The sequence below is a fragment of the Tupaia chinensis genome, unplaced genomic scaffold (genome assembly GCF_000334495.1).
Source record: "Tupaia chinensis unplaced genomic scaffold, TupChi_1.0 Scaffold000070_1, whole genome shotgun sequence".
NCBI lineage: Eukaryota > Metazoa > Chordata > Mammalia > Scandentia > Tupaiidae > Tupaia > Tupaia belangeri.
This window is the reverse complement of record NW_006159530.1, coordinates 567,840-578,562: the sequence shown is the minus strand read 5'-3', so window position 1 is coordinate 578,562 and position 10,723 is coordinate 567,840. Positions and strand designations below refer to the sequence as shown.

The 10,723-nt window shown below is 52.3% G+C and overlaps 1 protein-coding gene across 1 annotated transcript in view; it reads left to right on the top strand.

Annotated features, from left to right (window-relative positions):
* Positions 1–10,723, top strand: part of OLFML2B (olfactomedin like 2B) — a 44,559-nt gene that overhangs the window by 6,591 nt on the left and 27,245 nt on the right. The window contains exon 3 of the mRNA XM_006142234.3: positions 1,899–2,006. Coding sequence (XP_006142296.1) covers positions 1,899–2,006 — 108 coding nt within the window. The remainder of the gene's footprint in view (positions 1–1,898; positions 2,007–10,723) is intronic.

Below are 10,723 nucleotides of genomic sequence, written 5' to 3'. Positions count from 1 at the left end.
AGGCGGATCGTGTCAGCTCGGCTCGCACCCCGAAGAGGCAGAACATACAGAGAGCAATGAGCCTCTTGGTCCTCAGCACAGGGGCCTGCATGACCCGGGGAAGGAGATGCCTGGGGCCTGCCCCTGGCCTGTCATCTGTGACTCTGTGATCACACGCTGTAGGATGGAGGTGCTCAGGTCTGCCAGCACCCCGTACCCCGTATCCCGCCCCAGTGACTGAAGGCTTCATCTGACCACGCACTCCTCCTTCGCTGGCAGCCTGGGGGAGTGAAATGCTGTGGTTTCAGAGTCAGATTGACTCGGGTTCAAATCAGCGCCACCTGATCCTGCCCGAGTTGTTTAGCTGGTCTGAGTTCAGCCTCCTTGGACAAAACTGGGGATCATAGCGTTGACATTGTGGGTTTGTGAGATGAGGCTAGGCGGCAGCAGTTGTCGAGGGCTGGCACGATGCCTGGCGCGCAGTTCGACGTGGCTGTGGGATGGATGAATGCGTGACCATGGGAAGTGCCACCGCTGTGCCTGGCAACTGCCACGCACTCTGCAACTGTCGTCCCAGATCTCTAAGTAGAGTCGTGGATCCGGTACAGGCAGGGCCCCAGACATGGCCACCTGCTCAGAGCTGCAGGCCTGCCCCGAAATGCCTTTCTGAACCACGTGTTCCAGTCCCCAGTGATATGATTGACTCTCGGGGACCTCTGGAACAAGAGCAGGCAAATTGTCTATTAGAAACCAAAAAGCGGGACCAGCAGTTAGCGTAATGGCGATGTCGCTGGACTCCCATGTAGTTGACCATGGTTCGAGTCCTGGACTCGGCAGCTTAAAATTCACGCCAGGCGCATGTGCGTGCGTGCCCAAGATTCCGAGAGGAGAATGAAGGAGAAAGGATTGTGGTGTGGCCATCCCCCCTGGGGGGTGATTTCTTGCTTTCTGTCTCTCTGTCTCTCTCTGTCTGGAGAACGCACACACCCGATAGCAAAACCTCTCCAAAAGAAAAACCAAACAAAAAAGAATTGAGTCAGAAACACAAAAGCACCAGAGCGCATGCGGACCCGCCCCCATGGGTCTCATTACCCAGGATGTTGCTGTCTTCCTCTGGGGGTGGCAGGCAGAAGGAGCTCTCCTGAACCTGAGTGTTCCATGCGTGGAGTTACTCACCTGGAGGCGAGACTGCAGCGGGGGGCCCAGCAGACCCCCGGAGATCAGCCCCTGGCAGGAGGCTCTGCTTACGCCCCTCTCACCTGCCCCCGTTGCCTGCACTCTGCCTGGCCTGGACCAGGACTTCAGCGCTTCTTCCCGAAGGTTCTGTCCCAGTAGGAGGAATGGTATCGAAAACCCGAGGAGGCCGGTGCCCTATGGCGGCTTGCTCCCTCCAAGATGGTTTTAGGTTTTAGGTTTTTGTGGAAGGAAAAACCTGTTGGAGCTTTCCAAGGCCCTTAGTAGGCAACGGCACTCAGTGTTTCCGAAGCTCACCGTCGAGGCGCTGCCTTACAGACCTGCTGTTGGGTGTTTGTGGCTGCCCTGTATGGGCCAGGCGCTGTGCTGGGTATCCTGGGGAAGGAGAGATGAAGGACACACCCCACTTGCAAGTGTCTCACAGTCCGTAGGAAAAATATGTGTGTGAGTGCTTAACAGAGCGCATAAGAGAGGCCTAACAGAAGGTCTGTCCAGACCTCGGGTTCACTCATCCTGGTAGGAGCCTCCCATTCTCTTACCCAGTGTTCCAGAAGGCAGACACCTATGCCTGCCCGCACGTGTTTCTGAGGGCTCCTTCTCAGTTCCCGGCTAGGGCTTCTTAACTGAGACTCCAGCGTGGAGGTCAACGTGGCGATCTGAAAGGAAACTTCTCCCTTCGGTCTGTGTGCACCAGCCCGGAGCTAACCCCTCGCCTTGTCCTGCAGCTCTCCACAATTATAGACATGCTGGAAGGAGCTTTCTACGGCCTCGATCTCCTGAAGCTGCATTCAGTCACCACCAAGCTGGTGGGGCGCGTGGATAAACTGGAGGAGGTAAGGAAGTGGCTGGTTTCCACATCTTTCTCTTCATCCAAAGCATATCAAGCTTCCCTAAATGTTCTGTTTCAGAAAGTGTCCCCTGACTAGACCTAACCATTCTATTTTCAGAGAAGAAAAAATATACGTAAAACATTCTTCCAAAATCGGGAACCAGCAGTTAGCGTAATGGCTATGTCGCTGGACTCCCACGTAGTCGACCACGGTTCGCGTCCAGGACCCGGTGGCTTAAAACTCACACCGGGCGCGTGTGCGTGCGTGCCCAAAATCCCAAGAGAAGAATGGAGGAGAAGGGATTGTGGTGTGACCATCCCCCCTGGGGGGTGATTTCTCGCTTTCTGTCTCTATATCTCTCTCTGTCTGGCGAGCGCATGCGCCCTATAGCGAAAACCTCTAAAAAAAAAAAAAAAACTTCCAAAATCATGCCAAATTCAGGACCAGCAGTTAGCGTAATGGCTATGTCGCTGGACTCTCATGTAGTCGACCGTGATTCACGTCCCGGACCCGGCGGCTTAAACTCATGCCGGGCGCGTGTGCGTGCATGCCCAGCATCCCAAGAGGAGAATGGAGGAGAAGGGATTGTGGTGTGGCCATCCCCCTAGGGGGTGATTTCTCGCTTTCTCTCTCTCTGTCTCTGTCTTTCTGGCGAGCGCACGCGCCCTATAGCAAAAAGCCCAGCCACCGCCCCCTGTACCAAAAACCCCTCCAAAAAAAAAAAAAAAATCATGCCAAATTCGTGATGACAAAAATATCAGGGAAGGGACAGCCAGTGGCATGGCGGTTCAGGTGGCTGACTCCCACGTGGCCAAGTGTGTGATTCGAATCCCAGACCCAGAGACTTGAAAAAAACTCCAGGCACACGTGTGTGCACGCCCAGAAGCGTGAGAGAATGAAGGAGAAGGGATTGTAACGTGGCCACCCTCCCTTGGGTGTTGCATTCCTTTCTCCTCCATTTTTCCTCTTGGGATCTTGGGCATGCAGTCACACACACCTAACGTGCTTTTCAAGCAACACCTCCAGGACTCGTACCGTACATCCGTCATGTGGGATCCAGCTGCCCTAACCTCCGCACCACTGGCTGGCCTGGGATTGAATGTCTGTAGGAATAGGGGTGACAGCCACTGTCACTGCTTTTACCCGTCTTGGCAGCCACACGGATTTAATTCTGTCTGGAGAACACGGCTGGGGGCAGCAGCACGAGGGAGGAGCTCAGCCTCTGAGCTGGCCAGTGGGCTGGGTCTGAGGCTGGGTGGTGACTTCTTTCCTGCCTATCTGCTGGCCAAGGGTCGGAGTGTTGCGTGTGTTTGGTGCAAAGCTACCGCCCCAGCAGTATGTGCCTTCGATGCAGTCACACAATAACTGAATTTCTACTGAGAACACTTAGTTACAAGGATGAGAGTATCTTTTTTTTCATACTGTGGTATGCTTGGTAGCAAAAACTGGACCTTTGTAATAATAATAATCACAATCCTTTATGGTGGACAGCTCTGGATAATTTTTAAAGCATTCTGTATCCACCTAGCAGTTCATTTTTTCCTGTGAGCTGGGCAGGCTGAGACCCAAGGACATCCGATGACTTGCCCAAGAGCACAGTGCCAGGCTGGGACTCAGGCCTCCTAGTTCTGCCCAGAGCTCCAATCAGCCTCGTCAGTTTCTTCGAATCACTGCTGCTCTGTAAGCATCAATTTTTCCCAACCAGAATGTAACACAATGGCTCTTCCAAGGGAATTCCTAGGCAGAACAATGGCTGTCTTCCATAGTCCCATTAAACAGGATTAAAGTGGAGTTGGGGAAGGTCCTCCCCAGAGGAAGGTTCCCCCAGACCAGACAGTCCAAAGCTGTAGGGTGCTGTGGTGTGGACAGCAGTCTCCAGACGTGTCCAGGCCTGTGGGCCCAAAGAGCAGAGTACTGTATCTTGGCTTGATTTTGCCTGCTGGCTCTTGCCTGCTGGCTGTCTGGAGTCTCTAATAATCGGAAAGGCAGAATGTTGGATGAATGGAAAAAGCACTCCCCTCTCCAAGCCTGGCTCTGCAGGAGAAATGGAAATGGAATTCTGCTCCTGGTGCTTGGATATTCTCGAGTCCCAAGAGGAGTTCTTTGGAGGTCAGACAAGACAAAGAGGGTCAGAGTGGAAAGACGTCTTGCCCAGAGCCTGAGCGGTGCTTGGTGGTTTCAGCGGGCACAGCGCAGGGACACAGCGCAGGGACACAGCGCAGGGACACAGCACAGTCTCGCCCGGGTGTGCAGGAGCATGGAGGAATGGAAAGCCCATTAGCAGATGGAAGAGGAAGGAAGAAGAGAGGAACGGAGTGGGGACTGTTCAGCCTCACCTCTTGGTAGAATCAGCTCTGGGAGCTCTGCGTAGTGCAGGGGTTTTGGTTAAACTTTTGTTATAAATTGTGAAAAGAAACACACGCTTGACGAGTGTATCAACAGTGAGCGAGCAGATTAGAGCATTCTTATAAATCATCCGCCCACATAGCCACCACCCAGCTGAAGAACTAGCCGTGTTCCCTCCCCAGAGGCCTCCTCCCACACATTCTCTCCTGTTGGTTTTTTTGTTTTGTTTTTTAGGTTTTTTGTCATAGGGCATGTGTGCTCACTGGAGAGAGACAGAGAGAAGGAACGTGAGGAATCACCCCCACCCCCTGCTGGGGGGCTGGCCATGCAATCCCTTCTCCTCCCCTTCTCCTCCATTTTCCTCCTGGGGTTTTGGGCACATGCGCCCAGCGTGGATTTTAAGCTGCCAGGTCCCGCCCTCAAACTTCAGCTGGTGATCCAACACCTTCGCCACCACACCTGCTCTCTCCTATTCTCACCACTCTCTGTCCTGGTTTTCAGGCTCATTATCCTCCTTACTTTTGTTTATAGTTTCATCATCTAAGGATATGTCCCTAAATATAAGTGTTCTGTCTGTTTTTGAACTTTGAAAAGAGACAGTCCTGCAGAAGTGCGTGTGCGTGTGTTCAGCTTTTCTTGTGACTTTATGTTACTGTTTGTACATGTTATTTTTTTGTCCTGCGGTCCATTCATCTTTATTGCTGTGTGATATTCTATTGTACCCATATACTACAATTTATTTATTTACAATTTATTTATACTACAGTTTATTATTTATGGAGAAGGGATTGTGGCATGGCCATCCCCTGGGGGGGAGGGTGATTTCTCATTTTTACTCTCTGTGTCTCTGACCACTGAGCACAGGCACCCTATGGCAAAAACCTTAAAAAAAAAAAAAAAAGAAGAAGAAAGAAAGAAAAACAGATAAATATCCTTACTTGTCCCGGCCCGCGGGATGATCGGGCAGGGTGCCTGAGTGAGAGCGGAGGTCTGGAACCGGCGCAGCGTCACAACACGGGAGCGACACAGTGTCACAGCTCAAGATGGAATGCAGTTGCTCGTTTATTGGGGGCCAGAGAACATTCTTATATACACAGGGTAGGAAGAGGGGGCGGGAATTGTCGCGGACCTGGCTGAGGACCTGCCTGAATGAGGAAGTCTCAGGGTGAATTGTCTACTCCTGGAACAAGGATACTTGAAGGTCCTTGTCTGAAGGTCATGTCAGCCATTTTGGTGCATGTGGCTTCCTACACTTACTGTTGATGGATATGTGAGTTGTTTCATTTCGTAATTCATAATATGGGTGACATAAACAAGTTCATGAGTAAGTGGAATTGAAGTACACGTTGGCCCAGCCTTGGTGGCACAGTTGGTGGCATGCTGACCTGCCTCTGGAAGCCACAAGGCCGACTGCAGGTCCAGATGCCCCAGCCCCGTTGACCTGAAACACGCCAGGCATGCGTTTGCATGTTTAAGATCCTGATGAGCTTGAGAGCTGGGTGACGGGGATGTGGTATGAGCAGGCCCCATAGGGGTGTTTCTCTTTCTCTTTTTCTCACATGAGCACGTACACATATTCTATCATGTAAAGACAGATTTCTAAAAAAGGACTTTAGGGGGACCAGCAGTTAGCGTAATGGCTGTGTAGCTGAACTCCTGTGGTTCGAGTCCTGGACCTGGTGGCTTAAACTCACGCAGGCACGTGTGCGTGTGTGCCCAAGATCCCAGGAGGAGAATGGAGGAGAAGGGATTGCAGCACGGCCATCTCCCCTGGGGGGTGATTTCTTGCTTTCTGTCTCTCTGTCTCTCTCTTTCTGGCGTGCGCACGCACTCTGTAGCAAAAATAAATAAATAAATAAATAAATAAGGACTTTGGGGACTAATAGGTGGCATGGTGGTCAAGTTACTGGACTCCCACATGGCTAGCCGTGGTTTGAATGCTAGACTCTGTGGATTGAAAATCATGCTGTGTATACACGTGTGCATGTGTGCCCAAAATCTTGAGAGGATAATGGAGAAGGGATTGTGGCATGGTCATCCCCTGGGGGGAGGGTGATTTCTCATTTTTATTCTCTGTGTCTCTGACCACTGAGCTCAGGCACCCTATGGCAAAAACCTTAAAAAAAAAAAAAAAACCTGAAAAACAATACAAAACTTAAAAAAAAGAAAAAGTCAAAGTTTATTTTAGTGCAAAAAAAAAGTCAGAATCTTTGCATGGTTTCCATGATGTGCATTTTTCACCACCTTTTTGAAGAGCCCGCGTAGCCTCGTGCACCTCCCTGCACGTGCACCCGGGTGCATGCCTGCCTTCGTCTCTCTGAAGTCCATAACTAGGAGGGAACTAGGGATCACTGGGTGTGCTTACCTCTGACTCAAGATCTCACCAAACTCCTTCCAGCGGCGGTGCACGCTGGCGCTCCTTCCGGCACCCTATGGAAGCTCCACACCCATTCTCACCCATGCTGTCTCATTTGTACCTGTTTGGAAGGTAGATCTTAGTCGGGCCATTTCACTGTGTTTCAAAAACCTGACCCCCTGCCCCCTAACATCTTTCCTGTTCACCTGGGCGAGTCCTGAACCCCATGGACTAGAAGAAGAAACACCCAGGATGGTCGGCGGTCCAGGGTAAACGTCAGCTGGCCTCTCCCGTGAGTGGCTGGGAAGCCACATGGGTGGGTGTTGGGGTTGGAGGGTGGGTTGGCCCAGAGCAGAGATGCCAGAGAGATAGGATTAGAAATCTAGGAGAAAACGCAGAGCTCCCAGTGGCGAAGGCAGACCCCGCCCGTTGCCTGGTGTGGCACTGATGCAAGATAAGACTTCCCTGAGCTCTGAAAGCATCCAGAGACTGCCAGGCGTCTCCAGGCCAAAAATGGACACTGAGGGCAGCAGGGCAGGGGTCCCGGGCACGGTACCTAGCACCATATGGCTTGCAGGATCAGATTTATCACCAGCATGGAGAAGACAAATAGGGGGTAGGCCATTGAAACAACCTCCCAGCATCAAGGCTTGAGTTGGATGAAGTCGTCCCCATCAGATGGCCACACTTTGTGGAGATGCGCCCCATTCCCTGAGCTGGGGGACACCTGTGTGAGGTGCTCAGATGTGCTTGTGACTGTTACCCTCGTGCCTTTGTGATTCTGTGGGGGGTGTTTCCTGCGCTCTAAAGGAGGTGCAAGCTCACCAGCTTTCCTTCCATCCTCTGGTTCCTGTTGCTGAAGCCTTGCCCCTTCTAATGGGGTGACTCTTTTTTCTGCTGTACTCACTTGCTGGAGTCTACACACCCCGTCCAGGAGTGCGGATGAGCACAGGGAGCCTCGTGTGTCAGTGGAAGCCTTTTCTTTTCTTTTCTCTTTTTTTGGAGAGGTTTTTGTGATAGGGCGCATGCGCTCACCAGAAAGACAGAGAGACAGACAGAGAGAGAAAGCGAGAAATCACCCCCCAGGGGGATGGCCATGCCGCAATCCCTTCTCCTCCATTCTCCTCTCGGGATTTTGGGCATGCACGCACACGCGCCTGGTGTGAGTTTAAGCCACCGGGTCCAGGACTCGAACTGTGGTCGACTACATAGGAGTCCAGTGACATAGCCATTACACTAACTGCTGGTCCCAGTGGAAGCCTTTTCTCCACATACTGTTGCCTCCTCAGGAGGTTTAAAGTCTGCATTGGCTTTACCAGATCCACGGCTGGCCTGGTCCCCAGAGCATGCCGGCACAGAAGTTACTCAGGCTTCTCTTCTAAACCTAAAGATCTGCTTCTGGTCTGGAAGGCAAGATCGAAGGAGCATTCTCGCCCCGGAGGATGTATCTTTTCATCAACTGATAGGAAAATGTCATTTTCATCTGTACACCCCGGCCGTGAATTAGGGAACTGCCTCTTTGCAAGCCACCTTTTCTTAAAACTCTCCACTTCCATGAAAACACCCCAAGCTCTCCCCATTTTCCGATCCATCCTGCCCTGAGGGAGAGGCCGGCTGTAAGTCATTTCTCTGTTCTCCCTGCTCGAGTGCGGCCCTGGAGAGGGGCGTTACACCTCCTGTCGGGCTGCGGTGTCCTTGTCTGGAAAGGCAGAACGTGCTGACACGGCACAGCCGAGTGCTCCTACGTTCATTCACGCATTCAGCGAACGTTTGCGGAGTGCCGACTCTGTGCTAGACGTTGTGGGAGATACTGCGGATACGGCGTGGGCAGAGCCAGCGTGGCTCTCCCCTTTATGGAGCTCACGTTAAACGGATGTTACATGATTACAGTCACACAAGGGATTAACTACAGTGAAGAAAGTTACTGTGAAGGTGTAAGAATAAATAAGAGACCTGTTTTTTGAGAGAGAGATTTTTGCTATAGGGCATGTGCTCCCTAGAGAGACAGAGAGACAAAATAGTAAGAAATCACCCTACCACCCCCCAGGGAGGGATGGCCACACCACAATCCCTTCTCCTCTGTTCTCCTCTCAGGAGGAGGATGGCCACACCACAGTCCCTTCTCCTCTCAGGAGGAGGATGGCCACACCACAGTCCCTTCTCCTCTCAGGGGGGGGATGGCCACACCACAATCCCTTCTCCTCTGTTCTCCTCTCAGGAGGAGGATGGCCACACCACAGTCCCTTCTCCTCTCAGGAGGAGGATGGCCACACCACAGTCCCTTCTCCTCTGTTCTCCTCTCAGGATTTTTGGTATGTATACACTTGTGCCTGGCATAAGTTTTAAGCCACCAGGTCCAGGATTCAAACCATGGTTGACCACGTGAGAGTCCAGTGGTGTAACCATTACACCATCTGCTGATCCTGAGTGACCTAATTTAAAAAAAAAAAAAAAAAAAGGCAGAGTCTGAGATCATGTTTCTTAGGCACGTTTCAGCTGGAATGTTATTTCATTCCATTTTCTTCAGGTGACTTCACGCCAGTATGGTGCCTCTCCTGGGGTGTTGTATATGCCCCATCTAATTTGCCACAGTGCAATGTGAGCTTTTCTTCTTGGCTAACGGGATGACAGGTTTACTAGTCAGTCCAGCTGCTGTTCTAGCGACAGCCGATGGCAGCCAGGATGTGAGGGCGCGTGTGGCTCCACGTTGCAGGGGGAGGTTACTCCCATTGTAGAAATCCGTCTTTCAGGCCTGGAACTTCTTGCTCTTCATTTGTTTGACTCTTCCTCCAGGCTCTGGACTTTAAGGGCAACTGGTCTAAGGCATCTTTGTTTCCTGGATCCCGGCCTAGCACCTGACGCAGGATAGATACTCAACAGCTGTTGGGGTGAATGACCTGGGACGTGGCAGCTGGCGGCTCCTGAACCCCAGCCTGCCTGTTGTCTCCATCAGCTGTGGTTGGAGGGACTGGGCCTCGGCCTGTCTCCCCCACCATCAGGGCGCTGGCTGTTTCCAGCTGTCTCCCCCTCCGACGCCCTTACCAGGGGCTGGAGGACAGCTGTCGGCTGCTGAGGCTGTCCCAGGCCATCTGGCCCTGGTTGTGCCTGAAGGGTTTGGAGGCAGAGGGACAGGAGCTCTGAGCCATCCCACTGAGGGCCCAGTTACCCCACATGTGCTCACTTCACTCCCACGAGGAGCCGCGGCCGCTCTGCTCTCAGGCGTGGCACCTGCAGCCGAGCCCCGTGTACAGCCAGCCGTCTCCTGAGGGGCCGGACACCCTCAGGGCTTCCCAGGCAACCTCTGCATGTGGTGGCCTCAGCCTGCCACGTGACTTGGGGCTAGGGCTCAGCTCCTCTGCAGTCTAGCCTTATCTCCCCCTATGGGCGTCTGGTGTGTCTCCCTACAACACTCCAGTTTTCTCCTTCCTCCCGGCCCACCCACCAAACACTAGCTCCCCCCATTTTTTTTAATGTTCATAATTGATTTTTTCAAGTTGACTTATTTACTTCTTCTTCTTCTTTTCTTAAAATTTGCTACAAGGTGCATGTGCTCGCCAGAGAGAGGGAAAGTGAGAAATCAGCCCCTCAGGGTGGATGGCCTTGCCACAGTCCCTTCTCCTCCATTGTCCTTTCAGGACTTTTGGCATGCATGCACATGCATCCAGTGTGTTTTTCAAGCCACTGGGCTTGGGACTCGAACCACCCAGTCAGCCATATGGGATCTTGCTGCCTTAACCACCAGGCCAGCTAACTGGCTCTATTCCTTATTTATTATTTTTTTTAAAGAGAAGTTTTTGCTATAGGGTGCATGTGCTCACCAGACAGACAGAGAGAGACAGAGACAGAAAGCAGGAAATCATTCCCCAGGGGGGATGGCCATGCCACCATCCCTTCTCTTCCGTTCTCCTCTTGGGATCTTGGGTATGCACGCACATGCGCCCGGCGTGAGTTTAAGCCACCAGGTCCGGGACTCAAATGGCAATTGACTACGTGGGAGGCCAGCCCCACAGCCATTACT